This window comes from Panthera leo, chromosome A2 (assembly GCF_018350215.1).
Source record: "Panthera leo isolate Ple1 chromosome A2, P.leo_Ple1_pat1.1, whole genome shotgun sequence".
Taxonomy (NCBI): Eukaryota; Metazoa; Chordata; class Mammalia; order Carnivora; family Felidae; genus Panthera; species Panthera leo.
Genome location: NC_056680.1, coordinates 125,615,903 through 125,642,162, shown reverse-complemented (window position 1 = coordinate 125,642,162; position 26,260 = coordinate 125,615,903). Strand labels below are relative to the sequence as shown.

Genomic DNA, 26,260 nt, shown 5'->3' with positions numbered 1-26,260 from the left:
CTGGAAATGTAGACAAGGGGCAGATAGGAAGGGCTGCTGATGCCAAACTGAAGAGTCATTCAGATATGGAGTAAAATTTCAGGATACTTTGCTATTTATTTCACATAATATATTTTAAGTACTTGAAATCAGTAAATCGGAGTATTTAATACATTTCAAATACAAAAATTCATAAATATAAGTAAAATGTAAATACGCTAACACATACCTTAAACATACTCCAATGTAAAAATAAAATATTGTTTCAAATAAGCACTACATAAAGTTTATTTGGGGTTAAACATGAAATACAATTATGATCTTTTTTTTTAAGTCTATCAATGATGACATCTATCAATGATGTCATCTTTGAGCCGTGAAAAACTTCCCAGTTATTTCTCATTTGTCTTCATCTCCCTGTCTCATCTTGCACAAATGGTGATTCTAATGCAGACACCATATTAAAACCAATTTTAAAAATTATTTTAGGGGCACCTGGGTGGCTCAGTTGGTTGATTATCCAGCTTCGACTCAGGTCATGATCTCACGGTTCATGACTTCAAGCCCCATGTAGGGTTTTCAACTGATAGTGCAGAGCCTGCTTCAGATTCTGTCTCCCTCTCTCTCTCTCTGTCCCTTCCCCACATGGGCACGCAGCCACACACTCTTTCTCTCAAAAATAAATAAAAGTTAAAAATTATTTTAAAAAATAATAAAATAAACCACTGTGAGGGAGAACCATTGCCTTAGGAAAGCAATCCCGACTTTGAAATGGCTTTTCCAGGATGAGTCTGATTGCTGCTGGAACCAGAGCTCTCCAATGCTGAGTGTGTGGGGGTGTATGCATAGACAGAGAATTCATGCTTCCTTGGGACCCAAATTACCATGAAGCTGACGTAAAAGGGTTTGAGGAGGAGGAAGTTTGCACTCTTTTTATGAGAAAGTGTCACATGACAAATTCTTGTTGTTCAACTGAGAAATAAAGCTGATCCCAGGAACTTACTTTAATTTTTTAAACATTAAGTGTAGAATAAAACATCTGGTGTCTATTTTAATTGAAAATCTCAGGTAATAAGGCTTAGGAAAGATTACAAATGGATAGGAAGTTGAACATTTTCTAAGATTCATGAATCACTAAATTTCACTCGGTACAATCAACAGTGCCCTTCTGTTCATAATGATGAGCTTAGTTAGCTCTGTGAACTCACACTGTGCTTCTAAATGTGTTATCTAATCTTCCCCAAACTTTTTGAGTGAGTCCCATTTTGTCCAATATGGTGGGGTGTGTGTGTGTGTGTGTGTGTGTGTGTGTGTGTGTGTGTGTATTTAGGTAAATTTCTCTACTCCATCTCTGTTTTATAAGACCCAAGTCTCTAAAGTCTGCCTTTATCCTCTCAACATTATAATTATGACTTGCCTTTTTGGGGGGAGGAGTATGTTTACAGAATTTAAAAATAAATTCAGCACTCTCAGTTTAATAGGAAAAAAAGGAAAAACAAGGAAACAAGGGAAAAAAATTATTTCCTCTGTCATCATCACTACATTGGAGCCTCCATGGCTACTGTCATGGACAATTCTAGCAAATTAATATCTCAAAGCCTAAGCTAAATAGAAATAACTAAGGTTCTCTTCCTATTTGGTTGTCTGGCCAACCTCTCCAGCTTATATTTGCTCTTCCTCTGTTCTCCATCATAACTTTGTATAATATGAGTGTTTTCTCACATGTCCAAGCTTAGGGGAAAACAAAATATTAAATAATAAAGAAGCCATTTTTTGTGATCATCAGTTTCAGGTTAAAGAAAGTTCCTTCTTGAGTGATGGCTGATCTTTAACTGTGACTTGGCAAACTATTAGACAATCAAATGTTACTTGTGAAAGGAACATATATTCCAGGGAAAGAGTAACCTACAATTTCAGGGCATTCTTGTGTGTGTACTACCTCAATACTCTGGAAGAGTTAATAAAGTTTTGCAGACTACCTTCCTTAATAAACCCATATTTGTGCCCAGAAGACAATCATATCTTTGACAACTGAAATCAGAAATGGTACTAGGGTCAAAAGGGACTTGGGTGAAATTGATAGGTTTTTAGGCATACACAGTCATTCTTCTATTCTTGCAATATACCTTTACTAAGCCCCCATTGTGTGACAGACACACATTAGGGGCTGAAAAATAAAAGGAAATGGCAAACACAATTTAAGTAGCGACACACATAACAAAAGCTGGCCTAGGCACTTGTCATATAGCATCTAAAGTCCTTCCACACAGTTGCAAGCTTATTTTATTATCCTAATTTTACAGAGGAGAGATCAATATTCAAGCAAATTGTCGCTTGTGGAGTTATTTGGCAATGTTTTTAAAATTCCTATTTAAACATCTCAGGAGATTTTGAACAATGAGATAAATGACAGGGGAATATGGCCTTCTAGATGTGGAAGAGTCAGCCTAAAGAGGAACAGAATATACTGCCTAAAAATAAACCCAAACACATTCTTGTTTTTGATAAAAATAACATTCATATCAGTGGTACAACACTAGTTTATTCACTCAATGGAACTAAAGACCAGCCATTTGGAAAAAAATTTAAGCTCAATGTTTATTTCTTATAGCAAAGTAAATCCCAAATGAATTAAAGTTTGAATCATTAAAAATGGAACCATAAAAGAAGAAAAATCTAAGCAATTTTATTTGTAATTTGTGACACAAAAGTTGCAAAAGGAAATATGAATACATGTGACTAATAAAAAACCTGCCATACACAAAGTTAAAAAAATGGTAAACTGGAACATGTTTTTGTAATATGCCACACAAAGTTATTTTTCCATAATTCAAAGAGCTCATATAAAATTGAAAAGAAAAAAAGTCTAGAAAAGTCCACAAACAATTAGTTTACAGAAAAAGAAGATCAAAGAACCAAAATTGTAGGAGGAAATACTGATCCTTTTCTCATAATTAACAAAGTGAAAATTAAATGAGATTCCAACTATCTCTTATGTCTTTTGCCTCTACAAAACCCTTTGAAGGTCATTAGATAAGAAATTATCGCAGAAACAGAAAGGCTATAAATATCAGAGGCCACTAAATTAAATTGCTCCCTGAAGACTGAGAGGATTAAAACTCTAAGAGAACAGAGGAAAGCATTAGATGCTGTGCTTGGATGTACGGTCTACTGTTGTATCATTTCTCTGGGCATTTCACGGTATCTTGATAGAGATTCCATGCTGCATTTTGGTGTAAGCCCATATTAGGAATCTTGGAGAATTTATCTACTTAGACTTGCTTAAAGACTAATCTGGCAGTCATTAAACTCATAGAGACCTTAAAAATCTTCAAAATATAGCATAAATAATGAAAATTTAAATTACCCTTTCTGAGGGGTGCCTGGGTGGCTCAGTTGGTTGTGTCCCACTTTGGCTCAGGTCATGATCTCAAGCTCCTGAATTCTAGCTCCTCCACTGCTTCCCCCCCACCCCCACCCCGCCCCAGCCTTGCCCCTGTCGTCATTGGGCTCTGTGCTGACAGCTGGGAGCCTGGAGCCTGCTTCGGATTCTGTGTCTCCCTCTCTCTCTGCCCCTCCCCCACTTGTGTTTTCTCTCTCTTTCTCTCTCTCTCTCTCTCTCCCTCTCTCTCTCTCTCTCTCTCTCTCAAAAGTAAATAAACATTAATTTTTTTTAATTTCCTTTTCTGATAAGTAGAAGAAATGATCCTAAAAAAGATGCTTATATGGTATTCAAGATTTGAAAGTGTTTTTTGCCTACTTTAAAAAGTTTTTAAAAATAAGTATTTCTTTTTTCATCATATGCTTCTTTCTTCCCTAAGCTCAAGAAAAGTTAATGACAGAAAGAGAAAGAAAGAAAGAAAGAAAGAAAGAAAGAAAGAAAGAAAGAAAAGGAAGGAGAGAGGTAAGGAAGGAAGGAAGGAAGGAAAGGAAGGAAGGAAGGAAGGAAGAAAGAAAAGAAAGGAAAGAAGAAAAAGAAAGACTAGTGAATTCGAACAGTTCTGAAAGATATGTTAAATATTAAGGTTTTAATCAGTGGTCTCCCAATATCCACTCTTGACCCTCGTCTTCATCTAATTAGTCACCCACTTTAGAGCTCAGTTCACAAGTCATTTCCTCTGAGAAGCTATTCCTGATGCCCTAACTTAAGCCAGACCCTCCAAACTTCTTGTCTTTCATCATACCTCCTCCTTTCAGAATGTATTACAGTTATAATCAAACAATTGTACATTACACTACATAATTGTAAAATTATTGTTTAACATCTGCTCTAGGATATAAACTCCATGAGAACAGATAACCTAGCTGTTTTATTCCCCAGACACATGCTGTTCCCTGCAATTTCCCCAAAGGCCAGCACAACTCACTGTACTCATTAATCATTTAATAAGTATGTGTTGAATGAACACTATAGTGCACAGAACAATGCTCCCCCTCCAAAGAGGTCCACGTCGTAATCCCCAGAATCTGTGAATGTTACATTACATGGAAAAGGGGACTTTGCAGGTGTGATTAAGTTAAAGACCTGTACATGAGGGAAAATTATCCTGGATTATCTGGATCAGCCTGATGTAATTAAAAGGGTCCTTCCTTATAAGAGAGAGGGAGGAGGGTCAGAATGTGAGAAGAAAATATGACAACAGAAGTAGAGTGATGAGGCCATCAGCTAAGTAGGGGGTGCAGCCATTAGACACTGCGGAGGCCACAGATTCCCCCTGGAAACTACAGACTGTTAGCCCAGCTGACACCTGGTTTTAACTTCCTCAGACTCATTTCAGACTTCTGATCTCCACGCTATGAAATAGTAAATTTGTGTTGCTTTAAGCAAAGTAGAAAACTAATACAAATTAATTGTGAAACCTTGGGCAAGACTTATCTAGCAACCTGAATGCAAACAGAATAATAGTCAAACAACAACAATAACAACAACAACAATAATGGATTATGTTGCAAAACAATTGGCCTAAAACAACCCAATGACTGAACCACACTCACTATCTAACTAACCCAATGATTTGCTAGAAATCATGGGGTTAAACAGTAGGACAATTTCCTGTAATAAGAACAGCCCATAGAGTCTAGCGCTGGAGAGCTTCCTCACATACACAGACGCTAGGGAAGAAACAGTCAAAATGAAACAAAAGTGTTGGTTGTGAAGCCTTGGACAATTCCAGCACTGGCTCTTTGACTTTTTATCTCTAAAGTGGGATGAGAACTGTTAATCCCTGCCTGGCTGAGTTGGTATAAAGTGTAGAGATGCAGCATAGACAATGCCTGGGCACAGACGTGGCAGCATTGAAGAAAGAACCTCTGTACGTGCGCATTGATGCTGCTGGAGGTGATGGTGGTAAAATCAATGAAAATAATGTCGGGGGAAAAAATATTGGGATGGGAAGAGTGCCATTTAAAATAATGCTGTTTAAAAAGGTGTTGTCTTGGGGAAAGGATGTGGATAGTATGATTAAATATAGTGATGGTACTAATAGGAAAGAAGAACATTTAGCTAATGGTAAAATGAGTGTGAGGAAGAGATATTCAGTGATCAAAGGGAATGGATTTAAATATAGTGGCTTTTTTCTTTTACATTTTCCTTCCTCCCTTCCTCCCTCCCTCTCTCCCTTCCTTCTTCCCTTCCTCCCTTCCTTCCTTCCCTCCCTCTTGTCCCTGGAAGAAGAAAGTGGGATGAACTGACTTCATTCTTTCCACACATCTAGAAATCATAAATGCCCTTCAGAGCTGGGAATTGTCAGAACATGAAAATCAAATTGGGCTTTGGTGTGCCTTATCCTACATATTGGAAAATAGCCACTGTAGGATACAGCGGAATGTAGATACAATAATAGATGAGCAAATCCTACCCAAAAGCCAGATATGACACTATTTGATAAAACCTTACAAACAGAGGAGCTTCCTGCCTTTGTCTTTTTACTGAATTGAAGTCACCTCAAAGCACTTTTCCCCCCTTTCTCTTGGCTCTACTAGTCTGCCTTACTCGGCAGTTATTTATGTACTCACTGCCTCCAGTGGGTGGTCAAATCCTTGGAGACAGCTTCTCTCAAATCTGGCTCCATTTGTGAATCAACTTATACAATTAAATTTAGAGGTGTGGAAAAGCCTGTCCTAATGAACTTTTAGAAAAGATCCGAATAGATCAGTGATCTTCCCCCACCCTCAACACCTCCCCACCCCTGCATAATGCCTGCTCTTGGACAATAAAAAACATGCACCTAAAATCTTCGTTTCACTTCCCAGGGGCTTTCTCCTTTGTGGGAACCTGTCACTGCTGTCAAAAGTGTGAAGTGAACAAAAGGCACTTTCTGTAATTTTTAAATCTACTGCTGCTATAATTGATAGTAGAGAACACAATCACTAAAAGTTATTCACGGTAGAAACTTGTGCCTAAAAATACTATTTCTCTTTACTTCCTTCACTCCTAAGTGTACCAGAATTTAATTCTTTAACATCACAAAACCTGAGAAGACCCAATTAATGAATGTGTCTTGTCCAATTCACCAATACTCCCAAAATGTCAAGAGAAATTATACTGAATTCTGGAGAATCCCCGGTACGCTATCTTGTTTACATTTTCCCCTACCGTAGACAATACAATGCTATGCTTTGGCTGAAACATTTAAATGTTTGGGAAATGCTTTTCTACATAGTACTTCTTACCACAAAGTGGCTGAAAGCCTTGAAAATACTAATGTGTGTCATGGCTCTCTCAGAGGAGTATTTAGTTCGCAGATTTCCCAAACTTTTTTAACTTAAAACAACTTTCTTGTCTAGCATACCTATTAACGTCCCCCAGAGGGGGATTAAAAGCATGGGTTTTGTGCCAAAAGGGTCTGAACTGAATCTGGATTGTGCCACTCATTGGCTCTATGACTTTGTACTTTATCCACTCTAAGACTTAATTTACCTCATCTATAAAATAGGAATAATAATTATTACTTAACTCTTGCTACATTGTATTCTAATTACATTTTATTTCCAATCTTCTCTCCCAGGTTATAACACCCTTGTTGAGAAGATTATGTCTCATTCACTATTACATCTCTAGTATGTAATATGTCACACAACATAGACAAACAATAAGTGTTTGTGGAATGAATGAATAGAACGAATGATTGCACAAAGCAATGACTGACTGAACGACTATTTCTTTCTCTTTCACTATCAGTCACATGCTGGCTGTTATGCTTGTACATGAGTTTCACTGCAGGTGCGTAGGTCCCTGGTGTACAGAGTCAGTTCTCTCCCCTGACCATGTGATCCTTTGCGTTAAACCATCCACATTCCATGTGAATTTCCCTTGCCATTCCCTTAAGCCTCAATGAAACCTTAGAAGTCAAATTTCTTTGCCTGTGTTAAAATTTTGGGCTTATTTCATTCTTAGAAAACAGTGTGGCAATGGTGGGAAAGGAGTTGGAGCCCAGAGACTTCAGCACCATTAGCTCTGCTTGCAGAATGACCATGGTTACAATATGTAACCTCTCTTCTCTGTTTTCTCATCTGTAAAAGGGAAAAATAATGCTTTCCTCTCAGGGTCGTTTTCAAGATCATAGAAACAATAGCATACATTTTTAGAGGCTGATGTTGTAATTACTGTAATTTTTCCAGCTATGTGTTGGTGGCATAACAACCCAAAATAAGTATGTCAATTGTTAACACTAATGCCATGCTTACTATATGCAAAGCACTATTCCAAGTGCTATTTTGTTCAATACTCACACACGCAAATGCTGTTATGATCCCCATTTTGCAGATGAGGAAAGTGAGGCTTGGAGTGCTTAAGTACCTTGCCCAAAGTCCCACAACTAGTAAATGGCAAAGCTAGCATTCACACCCACAAACACTCTAGAGTCCAAATGCATTTTAAATAGAAAATAACAACGGAGACCATGATCTACTATATATTTAAATATCTTCCACTGAAGATCAATAGTTACCAAGCCTCTCCTCTTGTCTGAAGACTTTGGGCTGGCTCTGGTTTGGAGGAACACTTAAATCATTCTAGACAAAAGTGTTCCGTGAACTACCATAGATTTGTGTTCCTATGTGCTCTGATGATGTTGCAGACGGTCAGCCTCTCTGTTCTTGTAGCCTACTACGACACCATGCCATAATGTCCTTGGAATTTTCCAAGTTCTTGAGTAAAGAAATCCAATATACGTATCCATGGTTCTTCAGATTCTAAGCTCCCATGCTGAGGGCTTATATCTTGCAAGCCGATGTGAGGGCCTCCTCAGTAACCCACTCATGAGGATGTTAAATAGACCCTGGAGGGAATTTGAAGTGGTAATAAGGGGGACACTATAACCAGAGGGAGAAAGTAATGAGAAACTGGAAGGAGTTAACCATAAAAATTTCAGGATCAAATGAGCACTTCAGAACCAAGCCCCTCATTGTTGATGGAGAATCTGGCCATGCCTCAGAAGATTGCTCTAGCCGAATCATAAACACCAGTATGGCTTCCAACCAGCAAAGTTTTATAACCAGCTCACCATCTATTCCCAAGTTCTCTCTCCAACCCCCAATTACAGTTGCATCTGTATTCTGAGTTTTAATTTTTCAGGGGACAGAAGAGTGGTCCTCATACTTTAGAAACGATGCCTTAAGCAGTACATTGCCAACAGTGAAAGGTTACCGGGGAGAGATAGCAATTATCTTCATTTGCACATTGCTAACAATTTGCCCATTTGCCTATCATAATGACAAGAAAAAAATGAGCTTTTCCAAATGTCTTTGAATCCTTACATCCATTTTCTTCTGGAGGAAAAAGATCAGGCCTGGTATCTAGATTCTCTTTTCTATGTTGGCATTTATGCACCTGAACTGTGGAAGAAAGTGGTGCTCTGGTTGAGCCAGTCTAGATGAACCTGCCCTCGGGCTCCCAGGGGCAACCCCAGAAGTATCGTCACTCACAGCACTAGGGGGTCAGAAGGCATTTGGTGAAACACTTGCCACTTGGCTTTTTGTTTGTTTGTTTGGATTGCTTGTCTTTGTCCCTCACTACACATTGATCCCCTCAGAGAACTGAGCTGGATGAAACTCAGATTACGTCTCTGAAGGGGATCCAAGCAGCTTGTCCTATGAAGACTCTGCCAAGGCCATCTCTCTGGCCCCTTGCACTCGCAATGCTCATTCCTGGTCTGTCTCCTCGCCAGACTGGCAACTCTGGGAGAGCAGGAATGTCTCTTCACCACCAGATCTCCAGGGTCCTCACTGCATCTCTATGCTGGAAGCATGTTTTTGTTTTGTTTCAGTAAGAAACAGGGCAACATATATTGAGTTCTTCTTTACAAAGCATTTATTGCTGAATTTGTGCTCATTATTGAAAATTTAGAAAACACAAGAAAGAACCAAAAGGAAAAAGTTGTCACTCACAAGTATGATGGCAAATTTCTTTGCAAGACTTTTCTTCTGTGCATGTAAAATCTAGTAGCCTGTTTTCCTGGGTTAACATAATATCATAACTATTTTCTTTCACTTTTTATTTCTATATGTGTTGAGCACCTAGCATGTAGCAAGGACTGTATTAGGCTTGAGCTGGGCTTTAGAACAAAAGAGGTATTTCCAAGGCAGAGAAGCAGAGGGCATGTAATTAAGGCAGAGGGGCACCAACAGCATGTTTCAGTAACGCAGAGAATGACTTTTAGGCTAACGAGAGCAGCCAAGAAAGGGCACCACAACAGAAACTTGCACTTAGATCTAGTGTCCGAGATGCTTAGATCTCTGCCCGAGATGCTGACTTTCCAGAGAGTTTCCAGGATTTGTCAGAATTTCCAGAAAAAGCCAAAATTGCATTCATGCATCTATGTTTTTAAAGTGAGGATTTCATTGGTCTGTTTTGTCCCTGTTGTCAGCCGATCAGAGTGGACGCTGGGTGTGGTGATGGAGCCCAGTCTGCAGGTGCCAATAAGGCTGTACCACAACTTTGACCCTTTGTGAACTGATCCTAAGGAAGTCTAGGGAGTCCTAGGGAGAGGCTGAACGACCAGACCTGTGGTGGGGACACTCAAGGGCTCAGGGGCACAATTGTTCACCAACCGACACGTTAGCGTTTCAATGTTTTAAGAATCATACATTGTACGAGAGCGTCCTGGTGACCAGACTGACCTGGAGAGCAGCCTCCTTTCTCAAGTAGCTAACATGCGCTCTTAGATGTCAGCGGTCCTGCTGCCTCTGACACAAGAGCCATGGTTTGCCATCCTTTGAACTTGAGCTGGAGGAGTGTGATTTGGGGCAGAAGCCAGGGCGAGGGTTTCAGAGCCAGCCCGGAGAGGCTGTGCTGTGGCTGGCTTTGCTACCTTCCTTCCTGAAGCACCTGCTGGAAAATCCATTCCAACCCAAGTTCACACTGAGCGTTCATTCCTCTGCCCACGTTCACCCAGCATGGCTGAGGTCTTCAGAATACTACGGAGCTCTGTAATGGAAGAAGGTGTCTCCCAGGAGGGAAGAATCCACAACAGAGTCAAGCAGGGACACAAGTCCTGAACATGCATTAGCAACAATGGTCACATCTCCCAAGAGGCCTCTCCTGCTGGTAGCCACCTCCAAGGTCCCATTCCAGTACCTGTTTTTTCTTTTTCTTTTTAAATGGCTATTTATTTATTTTGAGAGGGGGTAGGGACAGAGAGAGAGTGGGGGGCGGGGAGAGAATCCAATTAGGCTTTGTGCTGTCAGCACAGAGCCCATCGTGGGGCTTGAACTCACAAACTGTGAGATCGTAACCTGAGATGAAACCAAGTGTCAGATGCTCAACTGACTGAGCCACCCAGGTGCTCCTGGTACCTATTCTTTCTGCTTAAATGCAGGGACAATGTCCTCAGTTTCCTGCAGTAAGAACCATGACACTCTTCCCTAATCCAGCTTCCTTATCGATTAGGAAGGGGAAATCTAGGGTTTGAGAGACCAAAGTTTCCTAACCAACTTATCAATTATTGAGTGGGGATTACTGGGGAAGGCTCTGGCCTAGGGCTTTACATAAATGATGTCCCATCATCCTCACAGCACCCTTATGAGGTAGGTGGATATCAATTCCCATGTTGCAGATGATAACAAGAGGGCTTTCTTACATGTGAAGGACCTCTGTGGATACCGAAGGGCTCAGAGTATAACTTGCTCAACTAATAAACAGCAGAGCCGGGGTTTGAACCCAGATGTGCAAACCATCACCCATGCTCAGGTCTCACAGAAAGCAGCACGAGGAAGACTGTGGCAGGGTCAGGACGTGTTGGGAGCACGAAAGCTCTGGGAAGCAGTGCTGGGAGCAAAGACCCCCCCCCACCCCTCACCCCCAGGGCTACTTGTCCCCCAAACTGCCCACAAGTCTACAAAAATGGAATTCTATAACAATTGTTACTGGTCACAGTTAGCAAACTCTTTATACTTGCAATGTAAACTAAGAAGATGCACTTGGATGCTCTAGAAATGGTGAAAAATGGGGATGTTGAACTGGAAGAGGAGGTGAACGAGAGACGGGGGTGTTACCTTGCACCAGCAGGTTCACCGTTGGCCACCTCCTGCCGTGACGCTTCGGGACCCAAGGATCGGTTACTTAGAGACATCAGCGTAGCTCGGCAGGCAGAGGTTCAGACTACGTCTCTCCAGACACTGGCGCTGCGATCATCAGCCAGTTTCTTAGCTTTTCTGCTTCTCAATTTCCTCATCTATAAAAAGGTCATCTCTCTCAGAGCTGTTGTGAAATTAAATAAGACCGTGTTTGCAAAGTACTTAGCACGGCATCTGGCACAGAGCAAATCCCTTAATAAAGATGGTTATTAGCATGAAATTGCCTTCTTGTGAATTATTTTATCACAAATCTACGGAATAATCTCTTCACTGCAAACTTACAGACTTTAAAGATCCTAACTTTGGAAAAGACATGGAAAGGAAAGATGAGACACAAGCAGTAATGTTGTCTAACTTTGTTTTTGTAGGAGGCATGGAAATTTACACTAGAGAAGGCGAGACAGATTGTCAAGAAGTCCCCAGCTCTGGTAAGCAACTGAGGACAGTGCCTCTGTTCTCCTTGACGCATCGGTCTTCCCCCACCCCTGCTCGCGTGCCCCAAAGACCAGAGGCTACTCCAGATCCAAGCCTGCTTCCACCATTGTTGCAGTGAGGTTGAGGTAGGAAGGTGAGCCCCTCCCCCTTTTTCCGCAGTAGTGTTTCTCATTCTGGGCACTACGGACATTGGGGCTAGTTACACCTTTGTTGTGGGCACCGTCCTGCACATCACAGCAGCATCCCTGCCCCCCACCCACTAGATGCCAGCAGCCATGACGCCCTTCCCCAGTCATGACAACCAAAACTGTCTCCTGCATTTGCCAAAAGTCCTCTGGGACTCACAGTTGAGGAGTGCTGCTCTCCAGTAGACCATTTTGGAGGAGGCTGTATCCTCCTGCCCCTCCACTTCCTAAATACTTGCCCTTGAGCTGAGCCTCGGTTTTCCTGTCAGCAAGATAGAGACAGCAGCAGCGTTCCTTTCTCAAAGCATAGGTGTGAGGACCAACAGAGCTGATGTGTGGCACGCCTGGAACTTACCAAGCACTCAATCGATACCATGTTTAGTTTAAATCATTTATCATGGAGCCAAGTATGGGACTTAGGCCCTGAATGCAAATCAGCCCCAAAGCGAAAAGGAAGCAGAAAAGAAAACCTTTAAAGAACTAGGTTTCCCTCGAGGCTGAAGGTCCCGGCAATAAGGAAGCATTCATCAGAGATGAGAAGGCACGGCCCTCGTCCTTGGCTTCTGCCTCATCACCTTGCTCGCCACTCACCCTGATGGGATACATCTCAGGTGGTATTGATTTGACAACACAGAAATAAGGAGGAGGAAAAGCCCTTACAGCTCGCCTTGCCAGATCTAGCAAATAAAAATAGGGGATGCTCAGTTAAATTTGAATTTCAGATAAACAGTGAATAATTTTTAGTGTAAGTATGTTCAGTGCAATATTTTATCTGGCAACCCTGCTCATGGGGGGCAGATGGGTTTTGATGTAAGGCTGAGACGTGGTGAATGGCACTATTCGGGCATTTCTACACAATCAATTAATCAATCACAATGTCTGTGTTGCCAATCATTATTTAATTCAGTGAGTAATTAAAGGCTAACAGCAGCCAGTTTAGCTAATCTGCTTAAGCCATTGAACAAGAAATTGAAACACCACATGCAACCCTTGACCACATTCAGAACAAAACTAGAGAACAATACGGTTCTTCTTTCCTTCTTCTCAACATGCCTCTAGAAACTTACTCTCCCAGCGTTGTTAACTTCGCTAGCAAAAACTGCCTTGGCATTAGCTCAAAGGCTAATTAGGATTTTACAATTTTTCATTTCTGTCATCAGAGTTGCAAGCATAAATCCATGGAGCAGGATTCCAGTAATTCCTTGTGAAAAGCCAAGAAAAAAAGTTGTTTTTTTTTTTTTTTTTTCACCCAACAACAATACGAAACTCCTCAAAAACCTCTTCCAATGTATTTACCCTCTGGATTTAAGCGATCAAGGAAAAAGGAATCAGAAAATGCAAATAAGTGTCTCTGAATTACTGCTCAGATGATATTGGCTGCAATTAATTCCACTGTGATGGCTGACATACCTGCAGACCCAGCTAGGATGCAGAAAGCAGCACACAGTAGGTTGCATGTCATTTCAGCACAGTCTGTTAGACTGGGGGGAGGTTAAATATTGTTGAAGGGGATGTTCCAGAAAACATCTGCATCTCAGTGAGGCTGGCAGAAAACTGAGCATCTAAGGGCTTAGAGTACCTGAGTTATGGAATCAATTTATTTAATTCTCACAAAAATTCATTCACAATCAATAATATTTTTGTTATCAACCCCATTTTACAGATGAGAGGAGTAAAGACCAGATATGTTAAGTAATTCACTCATTCCATATAGCTAGTAAGTGAGAAACCCATCATTTAAATCCATATCTTGCTACTTCTGAGTTCCTACCTTCTCCACTATGCCAGTAGCTCTCAACCAGACCTCCTCAGTACTAAATTTCAGGAAGCACCATTCACATCACAGGCTATGTAGATATTAAAACTGTGCAGTGCACGACCTGTGCAGCTGTACATGACATCCCTGATCGAAAACCTACCAACTTAATAGAATCATCCTCCCCAGTGCAATTAAACCCAAGCAAAATAATACATGGCAAGGGCTGCAAAGTACTTCACCATGCAGAAATTCAACTTCAGTTTGGCTGTGTATGCAAGAATAGTTCTTCTCTCCCCTTTGGCTTTCTGTACCCCAGTCACCACATTTTTTCTTTATTCAACCCCTGTGTATTGTTCTGTACTCATTTAACACCCTGGTGTGTGGAAAAGCTCAAGATACAAGCAGAAACCAGTTTAAATAGATTGCTAAGTGAAGATGCTACATGACCCCTGTGCCCAGGGACAGCCCAGATTGAGACTTTCACTTAAATGGGATTACGTGCAGCCGGATGCAATATTTTAAAACCATTGCTGAATCAATCACAGCCTACATTTTGCCTCTGTCTAGCAAAGTTCAAATTGAAAGGAAGGGGCTGGCACACTACAAGGGAGGGTTGCAGAAGTAACGTCCCTCTGTGTCTGTCTCATTCCTCTTTGCAAGTAAATTAGAAGAGGTTAGTCTTTCCCATATCGTGGACTGAAAGGACTGGGTTATTAAAACCTCTCTCTCAATGGGAGGAGTTCGGGGTGGGGTTGGGGGTGGGAGACATCCCTGGGCAAGCCCCATGATCTATTGTCCACATCCTAGACTGAGTTTCTGCCCAATGAATGTCAAAGACAGCTGCAGCCTTCAGGTTGAATTCTGACAGTGAACAGCTGTGCAATTATAACATTTTATTCTATTTTACCTCTTGTGCAATAATTATAAGACTGTCCATATAATTTTTTTTGATGAATTGGTTACATCTGTGTTAAAATCTACCTTGTCATTAGGTTAATTAGACCAAGGCCTTCAGATTCAAGTAAATATTAAAAGATGTAGCTCGAACATTCAAATGCAACCTGACTTTGAACTCTGAATGTGTCTGTATTTCCAAACTGCCACCGATGTTTCAGTATAACTTTATGTTGGCTTTTGTCTGACAGTCTGTCTACAGCCGGGTCTCTGGACTCAACCTTCTAAACACCCCTCCTTTTCACAACCACCCTCTCCTTTCATCTTTACAACCATGGTTCCCAACCAGTGGCAACTTTGTCCTCCCCACCCCTCCCCTGAGAACATCTGGCAACATCTGGGGACCTTTTGGGGCTGCTTGCATTAGTGGCTAGACCCCGGATATACTGCTAAACATCCCACAAGGCACAGGACAGCCCCACAACAAAGAATTGCTCAGCCCAAAATAGCAGTAGTGTTGAGATTAGAAACCCCAGGATCAGGCCTCAGGGTGTTTATCTGCCAACAGGTCCATCTGCCCCAGCTCACCTTCTCCAGGACACCCTCTCACCCCCAGAGTTATCTTTCTAAAATGCAAATGTGATCTCTCTGCTTAATGTCTTCAGGAATTCCCCACAGGATAACACACAGTGCAGCATCCTAGACTTGTCCTAATGTCTCCTTCCCTCCATGGTTCACCATGTCCTCGTGGCTCCCTACACGCCAGCCAGGGTGAAACATTCGGCCGCCCCCCGAGGTGCCACACCCAGCATGATGATACTCCCATGGCGTCGCGTGGGGGGCTCCCTGTGCCAGCAGCCACGCTTCCCCTGCTTTGGTGATGGCTCCAGTAACCTGGGACCATGGTGAAATGTGGACTCTGCTGTGGGGCCTGAGACCCTGCATTTCCCAAAGCTCCCAGACAAGGTCAGTGCTCCTGGTTGGTGATCACATTTGCATCAGCCAGGAGCTAGAGCAGTGGTTCGCAAACTTCAGCGAGCACCAGAATGACCTTGTGCAAGCTATGCAAACACTGGTTCCAGGGAACCACCCCAGGCTTTCCAATTCCTTAATTGGATCAGGGTGGGGCTCACACATTGCACCTGTGGCAAGTCTGTGGCCCAGACTTGAGGTCACAAAGCCTAGAACATCTACCTTCCTACTTGACTTCTGGCTCATCTCCTGCCTCCTCCTCTGGGTTCCTAGATAGCCACGTTAATGCCTAGACCCCTGCGAACCTCACAAAGCATGCTAAGAGCTGAGATACTCACCCCTCCACCCCACTAGACGGTGACTGCAGTGAGGACAAGGACAGCCTCTTCTGTCTCCGTGTCGTGCATATGGATGGAGGCACCAATCAGGATTGTTTCTCTCATCCTAGAAAGTTAGGCAAACTTCACAAAGATACTTAAAAACTTCATTTATAATGTGAAAAGGAGGTTGCCTTGTTCTCCTCTGCCAGGGTTAATATATCACCAACACCACTGATACAACTCATAGCCACCTGAAGGACTCTGTAGGCTGGCAAAATCAACGATCTCTCCTCCTTCACTGATAAATGCTACTTTCTAACTTTTCTACCGTGTTGTCTTTTTCTTTCATCTGAGGAAAACATCATGGAAACCACAATCACTGTAAGAGTACCACCCAGTAAAAAGCCAGGGCTTTTAATTTGTCCCACAGCTAGAGAGTTCTGGAAACTGCTGTCTGAAATCCCTTGCTCATGAAGCTTGAGGAATTTCATCTCCACACCTCACCTGCCCCCACTTCCTGCCCACCACCCCTGCCCCAAGGAAAGGGGACTTCCTTCTTCCTTCTCCCCAAGGCATGTCTCCCCATTAGTCTTTATTTTCTCTCCTAATAGGCTGGGCTTATTCTATTTGAAAATGTTCTTTGTTTCAACCCTTTCCCAAAGCCTTGAGTACAAGGAGGGAGAGGAATGTTGTTGCCCAAGTGGGATGGACCACGAGGGGCCAGATCCTCTAGGGAAGAAGTGGAGAATACGTGAAGGTAGGAGTGGCTGGCTGTGTGAGGAAGGGGGAGCCTTCAGGCTGAGCCCCCAGCAAGAACAAAGGCACAGAGACGGAGTGAATATGGAGTGTGGGCACAGGAACAAGAAGTAAATTAAGTTAAATACAATGGCCCAGTTTCTGAAGGAAAGAGGGTCCAGAAATCCAGACTATAGGGCCGGCGGGAGAAGAAGGGCCTTTACAAGTTGTGGGGCTATTCCTTGAACTAAGCAACTTTTTTGTCATCTTTTTTTTCTCTCCAGAAATATTCCAGAAGCAGTGCTGATATTTGTTCCCTCCCGTTTTTGGCCAAGATCTGTCAGAAGATTAAATTGTATGTATACTATTTCTATCTCCCCAAGTATTGGCATGAGATGGCATCTTTGGTTGTCTCTGTTTTCCAGTGACTGAAATGATCGCCAGATGTTAAAAGTGTCTTCCTGAAGGGGAAAGTGTTTGTTGCTCATGACTTGTACAGAGACTAAAGGACAAATGAGCTCTGAACAAATCATTTCGGAAATACACTGCATAGTAGTTATCTTTGAACCTTAAGGCCTGACTTCTATCCTGGGCTGGGACCCGTGAAACTTCTGGGCAGCCTGGTGCACACCCGTGCTGCATGTGGGGACAGCCCCTCCTTGCTGTGTAAGACACAGTCAAGGCTAGCAACTCGTCATGGAAGGGACTCAACATCTTTTGTGCAAGGCACTCATGAGGCTACAAAGGGACCATTTTATCACAGGGTGCAACCTATTACCTAAAGACTCTGACTCAGATGTGTATGAACAGGGTTGCAAATACAAAGACACTGTCCCTGGGGCATCTAGGTAGCTCAGTAGGTTGAACATCCGACTTCGCCTCAGGTCATGATTTCACGGTCTGTGGGTTCAAGCCCCATGTCGGTCTCACTGCTGTCAGCACAGAGCCCGTTTCGCGTCTTCTGTCCCCTCTCCCTCTGCTCTTCCCCCGCTTATGCTCTCTCTCTCAAAAATAAACATTTAAACAACAACAACAACAAAACACTGTCCCGAATTCCCACGACCTCCTGTCTCCGTTTAAAATCCCATACCCCAGCTCTACTCTGAGTCTGAGGTTGTGCTGGGTGTCATAGGAATCACTGTCCAGAACTTTAAAAGATGGAACGGTGTGCTAAGAGGGTCACATAGTACACGGACGTTGCTCTAGGTGCTGGACATGGAGCCTGCAAACATTTCCGTATCCAGTCCTCGCAATTCCACGAAGTAGAGATTGTTATTATTCCATTTCACAGTGAAGGACACTGAGTCTTAAAGAGATAGCTTCTCTCAGCAGCCAGGTGTATCTGGTCCTGACTGGCTCTCCTTGTGAGGGCTTGGAGATGAATTGGGCTGCACATCTGGACTGAGAGGCTACAGTAGTTTCTTAGCATAGCTGTAATAATATACCTACAAAACTGGACGGCTCAGAACAACAGAAATGTATCCTCTCTCAGTTCTCGAGGCTGGAAGTCTGAAAGCAAGGTGCTGGCGGGACTACTCTGAGACTCTGCTCCCTCTGAGGTTGCCTCCGAGATACTGGGTCAAATCCTTCCTTGCCTCTTAGCTTCTTTTTTTGGTAACTTTTTAAATGTTTATTTATTCTTGAGAGAGAGACAGAGTGTGAGTGGGGGAGGAGCAGAGAGAGAAGAAGACACAGAATCTGAAGCAGGCTGAGCTGTCAGCACAGAGACCATCATGGGGCTCAAACTTACGAAATGGTGAGATCATGACCTGAGCCAAAGTCGGATGCTTAATGGACTGAACCCTCCAGGTGCCCCAGTTTGTCTCTTAGCTTCCGGTGGAGCCGGCAATCCTTGGTGTTCCTTCGCTTGCAGATGCAACACTCAATCTCTGCCTCCAGCCTACATGGCCATCTCCCCTGTTTGTCCACCTTTTCCTTTTATAAGAACAGCAGTTGTATTGGATCAGGGTCCAGCCTAATGGTGTCATCTTAACTCATAATATCTACAAAGACCCTATTTCCAAACAAAGGTCACATTCACAGTGACCCAGGGTTAGAATTTCAACATGACTCTGTGAACATTCAACCTGTAATAAGAGGCACTTTTCCTACATTTCTCCATCCTTCATCTCATGAGTTTCATGGCAGCTAAATCCACTAAACATCTTCCCTCTGCTGTGAAAGTTCCCCAGGAGAGGACAAAACTATCTTCTGACCTATATTCAAAGCTTCTTGGAGATCCAAGAGTTGAAAAACTTTTCCTGGTTCATCTGCCCACATGAGCTCCTGCAAGCCAGCTGTGCAAAATGCTGGCCTGGGTCCCAGAAACAGTATCAACATGACTTTTCATGAATAGGGGTGGACACAGCACCAGGACGTGGGCAGTGGAGGGGAAATAGAAGACATGAAAGAAAATGCTGGAAGGCTGAGATGCAGCCAGCTCCCCAGGTCCCCAGTCATTTCATCATGCCTAGATCTTGCTGAATTGAGACACCTGTCCCCTTCTTGCTGAAGGCATCATTGCATTTTCTATGTCAAACGTGGGCCAGCAGGACCCAAAGTGACAACTCTTCAATTGAACCACCTTTGAAAAATTGAATTCAAGAGCATCTGTGGCCAGGGATTTTCCTGGCCCAATTTAAAAGGGAAATTTTTCTTTTATGAAAAAGCAAAAGCAGGGTGTATTTTCTTTCTAAAAATCATTGTGCTTTGAATATAATTTGCACCAGAACACAATTTATTCAGTGCTTTATGGTTTACAAAGCACATTTAAATGCAGCCTCATTTATTCTTCAAAACAACCTGTGGCTCAGTAATAACAATAACTGAAAGTTGGATAACTGGACAGTAAGGTCTGTGCACCAGGAACTCTTGTCAATGCAACTTTACAAGGCAGATGGCATTATTTTTCCCTATCTAAAGAGGTAAAGTCTTTTTCCCAAGGTCATGGAGCTAGTAATAAATAAATCTGACATTTGAATCGGCAGCCTGATTGCAAAGGCCATTCTCAGAGCCACCCAATTGTCTGTCCCTTGACTCTTAGCCCTACTTTTAGATGAGCAAGTAGGTTCTAGCACACTGAGTGTCTGACCCACTAAGCACAGTGAGCAGGTGGTAGAGACAAGACCTACGTGTCTTCTATTAGATAATCCTTTGATAGACTCCCTTCCTGTAGGAATGCCTTCCTGTTCTGTGCCTCTCCCGCCCGCATCCTGTTTGGTCTAAAGCCTGCCAAATACAGTGAGGTATCTCCACCGTGGGAAGTTCTCCAGCTCTGCTACTAGACGTTGGGCTCGCCCTTAGTACCCTGAGCTCACTGGTGCCTGCTCCTGCATCAAGCTCTGGTACTGCAGCTTCCCATCAGGTTCCCACATACCCACAGCTCCTGGAGATCAGGGACACCATTCTCAGCAAAACTTTTATCCTTGTACTTACCACAGTGCTTTGCAATTAGTAGGGCATAAGTCAAGAAAAGACACTATTTTAGGGGCGCCTGGGTGGCTCAGTCGGTTAAGCGTCCGACTTCGGCTCAGGTCATGATCTCGCGGTCCGTGAGTTCGAGCCCCACGTCGGGCTCTGTGCTGACAGCTCAGAGCCTGGAGCCTGTTTCAGTCTGTGTCTCCCTCTCTCTCTGACCCTCCCCTGTTCATGCTCTGTCTCTCCCTGTCTCAAAAATAAATAAAATGTTAAAAAAAAATTAAAAAAAAAAAAGACACTATTTTATTGTGTAAGATACCAGACTACTACCTACCATGGGGACAATCAAGTTTTTTGTTGTTTTCGTTTTGTTTTGTTCTGGTCAGCACTGACAGTGCCTACATACTATTTTTTATCATAACAATGGCAAGTCAAGAGAGTCTCCTCTTAATAATCTCTTCTTTGTATTTAATTTCCATATGCATTAATCTGCATATGGATAATTTCACGTAAACATGGACAGACTATCCTATCCTATGTTAATTCCCTGTAGTTCATCATTATTTTCCTTGCCTTTTTTACTTGTTCCTTCTTCCCCATGACCTACTCCTTCCAACCATGTCAGTCCCCATCCCCACAACCAAGGTGAGCCATGGTGTATTCTTTCCTGGTTTTCTCTGCTCTCATTTCATCTTGCAGGGATGCGTGTAATGCAGCCACATGCATATGAAACAGACCCATTCCCAGCCCTGGAGTGCTGCCTGGGACTCAGTTGTGAGGCAGCTACACGTGGAAACTTTTTTTCTCCCTAGTTTGCTTTTGTTGTCATGCCCCAGTTTCATGAAATGCTTTTAGGGAGTTTGAACTTGAATAGCTATTCTATTATGTAATGAATAATATTCACCTGCAATTACAGTTGCTCACTGGATCAAGCCTGCTAGCTCAACAACTGGCAGTAATGAGCAATGGCTCTATTGGAAATGTATTTTACATTCGTCCCCGAGTGGGTGATTAGCTGCTCCAGCCAACAAGACCATTGAGTAGAATATTGTGTCCCTGGAAATCTGAAAGCCTGAAGAGGGTCCATGGATTGGATTTGAGATGGCTCCAGAAACTAAAATGTCATAAGAGCAGATGCCTGACTCCTGTTTGCCCAGCCCTAGAAACTATCCTTGGAATAACTGTTACCACTGCACAAAATAACAAAAAGAGCTCATGTTTTGTGAGTGCTTACCACATCCTTGGCATGGATCTTCACGCTTCACATGGACCAACTCCCTTGGTCTTTACCACAGCTCTAGGAAGCAGACACGGATACTGGCCCCATTTTACAAATGAAAAAACACAGGTACAAAAGATGAAATGAATCTGTCTAAGGTTATATAGCAAGTAGAGAGCAGACCTGGGATTCAAACCCAGAGAGTCTAATTTCAGAACCCAGAACTATGTTAAGAGGCTTCCTATGACTTTTCTTCTGGAACTCTGCTATGTTCTACTACATCTCTGCTAGAACATTCTTCACCCAATTACATGCTTTGAAAATGCTTTCTCATCCTTTAAATCTCAACTTAAGATCACTTCCTCCCTTGTATAGTATTAGAAGTGTTTTCCCTTTTGGTGCACAACACTTTATAGCATTTTCTCCATCATACTGTAGTTATCTATTGATGCATTGTTTACTCCTACCCATCATTAAGCTCTTCTGGAAATATATTCTCCCCTAACATCTAGTATCATGTCTGGTGCACAGCAGAGACTCCAAAAATGCCTGTGGGATGAATGAATGAATGAATGAATGAATGAATGAATGAATGAATGTTCCAGCATACAACTAGACACCTGTAAGGATATATGAAGTATCAAATTTAGATACAGTTTTGCACAGGTAATGTTAGCGTTAAACAATGTCTTGTCTAAAACTTTGGAGCCGGATGTGATCGGAAATTCAGAATTTTCCGGATTTTAAGAAAAGTGACATATGGTGCATATACCTTACGTCACCTAACACTCTCAGTACCTTCTGAGAAAACACATTTGTATTTCAGCAGTGAAATGTATAAATATTCACACTAAGTAGGGTAAAGCCTATGAATTGCCTTCTATCAGTTCAGATCAAGTTTTCCACCAATGAATTTTCTGCAAAGTTAAAAAAAAAAACTGTTTCATAGCTGTTTGGATTGGAGACTATGAATAAGAGATTGTGGAGTTTATATAAATTGCAGTTTATGCTACTTTGAATGACCAATCAACCCCCTTGTGTCTAGAATGTATGGTTTTGAGGGGCACCTGGGTGACTCAGTCAGTTAAACGTCTGACTTCAGCTCAAGTCACATGGTCCCTGAGTTCAAGCCCCGTGTCAGGCTCTGTGCTGACAGCTCAGAGCCTGGAGCCTGCTTTGGATTCTGTGTCTCCCTCTCTCTCTGCCCCTCCCCTACTCGGACTCTGTCTCTTTCTCTCAAAAATAAAATAAAAACATTAAAAAAATTAGAAAGTATGGTTTTGGTTAGTTACTTTGAGCCTTTAAAATAAGCAGATGAAGTTTAATTTAATGAATTCGTTTTCTAATTCTAGAGGCAACTCGTTGTTTCCTCAAACTCTCATCCTCAGGATGGCAAAAGGGTGGCAGACTAACTGTGACCTTTCACCTAACATCTTTCCCAGACTGAAAATATGACTGTTTGGGTCTATACCCTGTGTGTGTGTGTGTGTGTGTGTCCTTCTTTTCTCATCTAAAGACTACGATAGCTGTCCAAGAGGTACATGGGGGAAATATGTACATGGGGAAAAAGTACCGAGAGAGGCCTACCACCTAGACTTCTGGTGGGACCACCATCCCAGAGTTAATAAGACAGGCTCTGTGATACCAATTAGTCTCCGTGCTGGCTCTTGCTGAATCCATTTGCCTTGAGGCTCTCACAACTGCTGATTCAAAAGACCATTTAACAAATCCTGTAAAGGATCATGTTGCTCTCTACATTCTAGGCTCTAAAAATAGCCTCAGCCGGCCATATGATGGCACTACCCTGCTACCCCATAAGAGAGGGAAAGCAGTGTTTGCCCTGCAGAAGCTGGGACAAGTTTGGTAGGGAAGACGCAGGGGGAGAGCCTCACTTGGGGGAGGCGTCTGTGGCTTTAGCATGAATTTGCTTGGTCATCAATCACATCAGAGTCTTTGGTTTTCCGGGCTCATGAATGGGAGTGAACGTTGCCAGCTAAAGCGCCTCAAGATTCTTAGAGTTAGTGGTTTAAAAGAGTAGAATTTTAAGAAAAGACTTCCATCACAGAATGTGTAAAATGGCACAAATTCAATCCGTGGCGCTGAGCTCATTGGACCAAAAATGCAGTCTCCTTCTTTTCTGGGCATCTCAACCTCAATATCCCATGTTCTCCAAAATGTTGATTCAATTGTTTCATTTCCCCATATGGGCCAAATTAATATCAGAGAGAAAATAGTTCTAATTAGGTGGAGAACAGAGATTGGCAAACTTTGGCGGGCACTCTTCCATATCATGGAGGCACTTAATTTTATTTTTAGAATGGACTTCTATCACACATACTCAACATAGCCATATCTGAAATGTCTCTGTTTGTTTTCACAAACACAGTTTCTTTTTTTTCTTAGCTCACCAGCTGTTTTGTTTTCTTTTTTCTAGAGCTATAAAAAATTCTGTGCCATTCAAAGATGTAGATTCAGACAAATACAGTGTTTTTCCAGTAAGTATTGTTAAGAGTAACCAGATGTTCATTAAATATTGTACTGCTTTCTACAAATATCTTTCCTTTAATAAGACAAGACTGAATTCAATTTGAATGTATTAATTATTTGATAATGCACTATTTTATGATTTTTATGCACTTTTTTGTCATCTTAATAATACATGAACCATCAGAGTGGGTCTTAGGCTGAGGCTGTTTTTTGTCTCCTGAAGCCATTCCCAGCTGGGTGTTTCAGTTATTTTGAAAGGTGTTGAGAATTATTTGGGAAATTCTTAAGCCTACTTTTAGAGCGTGCGTGTGTGTGTTTATGAGTGTGTACATGTTTGACTTAGAGCACATTGGATATCAGGATGTTCGCTGTGAAAGCAAACAGGCAAGAAACAGATGTAACTCCCCAAAGTTGGTGGGATTCTCAGATATGCTACCTGGGAATGGGGGAAACAAAAACATTGTTTGACATTATCATGACTCTTGATTCTTTCAAATCAAGGATCAAGGCAGGTCAATCACATAATAAATCCACACAATTAGCCAGTTTTGTTAGAGATTTTGAAATTGTCCAGTAAAACAATTCATCATTTGACCAAATAAAAAAAAATTGCTTTGGAGGCTAAGAAGATTGGTGATTAATAAAGTTCAGAGAGTTGGACGTTCCTGCTGTTTGTGGAAGTGGACACACACACACGAACACATGCATGTTCATATATACACGTGTGTACAGCATGCATCCACATAACCGCACCTGTGAGTACACACATGCCCACATACATACACATTCACACACTTACACTCCCATGCTCTCATGTATGGCACACACCCAACAGCACATCCACACCCACTCACACACACACTACCTGGTATTAGCCCTGGTCACCTCACACAGCATGACTTAGCATATTAATCTTCATTTTCTTAGTAATCTCTAGTGTTCCTAGACTGCATGCAAATTAAAAATTGCACATGTCAGTACCCCTCAGACAGCTCTGACTGTCCTTCCTCATGGATAATAACAGTGGAAATGACCCTTCCTGTGTGTGCTCTTCAATTTCAGACGCTGAGGGGCTATCACTGGCGAGGGAGGGATTGCAATGACAGCAACAAGATGGCATACCCGGGCAGGAGGTACGTCTCTGCTGGTCACTGATTTGGAAAATTACCTTCTTTAAAGGAGGCCTGAGGTGTAATCCCATCCCCAGCCTAGGGGATTTGTATTTACAGAGACAAGGGACCTCCTTGTCCCTACTGAAGTAAAGCTCAGTGAGGAAAGAACAGCATTCGTTCATCATCTGTCCGGGAAGTGCTCATCGGGCACCTGCTAATTGTCAACACTCTGCCTCATGTTGGGCAGTAAACAAAATGGCAGAAGGGCCTCCTCTCACGGAGCTTACCATCTAGTGGGAGAGAGAAGCAAGGCAGCAGGCTATGGTGGACATGTGTCTGGCCTTCTGCACGACTTCTGCATACAGGACTGAGCCCAGAAACAGCAGCCTCTCCCCCTAGGAGTGAGGACAGAGGTCTGTGAATGGAGCACATGTCACATTTTAGTCCCAGGTTGATGTTCAAAAACTGGATATGCCAAAAAAAAAAGGGGGGGGGCGGGGATACGCCAATCTTCATTTTAGCTGTGATTACAGAGCCAAAGCATTCAATTTACCAGATGTGTGGGATTTTAGAGGCATCACTGTAATGGCTTCGCCTATGTAAATAAGGCGGACGGCAGATTCATTCACTCTGCCCATCAGCACTGTTCCACAACAACACAGTGCATGAATATAGGCCGTTGTTAAAAGGCTGGATTTGGTCCAGGGTGCCCAGAAAATATCCAAAATCAAGATCATGGCAACAAGGCCAAGTAGAGGCTTCTGTGTGCCACTGACAATAATGTGTGTCACTCCTCTTTGAAGAACCTGTTGTCTATCAGTGACACTTCATTGAGCACTCATTCACTCACTCATTCATTCATTCATTCATTCATTCAGCTAACATTCGCAGAGCAACAAGTATATGCTGAAAACCAATGTTGATGTTTTCCTCTTAGGCCAGATAACTGGGATGTACATGAGGATTCAAACTGTAATGGCATTTGGGTAAGCAACTAAATTCAAATTTAACCCTGTTCTCTTGCTTTCTGCCCTCCTTAAAAACCTATTGGCTTTAGTCAGACCTAAAGAAGGAGGTGACAGACAAAAGCAAATCTTTTTCTGCAACTTTAAAGAGGAGGATAGACTCCAATCGTACATGATGTCAGTGATGGGATGAGAGTTGAGGGTCTC

The 26,260-nt window shown here is 42.4% G+C and overlaps 1 protein-coding gene across 3 annotated transcripts in view; it reads left to right on the top strand.

The window, feature by feature from the left end:
* AOAH (acyloxyacyl hydrolase) overlaps positions 1-26,260 on the top strand; it is a 168,451-nt gene that overhangs the window by 46,785 nt on the left and 95,406 nt on the right. For all 3 annotated transcript variants that reach the window (XM_042922170.1, XM_042922186.1, XM_042922177.1), the window contains exons 6-10: positions 11,922-11,981; positions 17,138-17,208; positions 23,924-23,984; positions 25,039-25,109; positions 26,026-26,074. In XM_042922170.1, the coding sequence (XP_042778104.1) occupies positions 11,922-11,981; positions 17,138-17,208; positions 23,924-23,984; positions 25,039-25,109; positions 26,026-26,074 (312 nt within the window). The remainder of the gene's footprint in view (positions 1-11,921; positions 11,982-17,137; positions 17,209-23,923; positions 23,985-25,038; positions 25,110-26,025; positions 26,075-26,260) is intronic.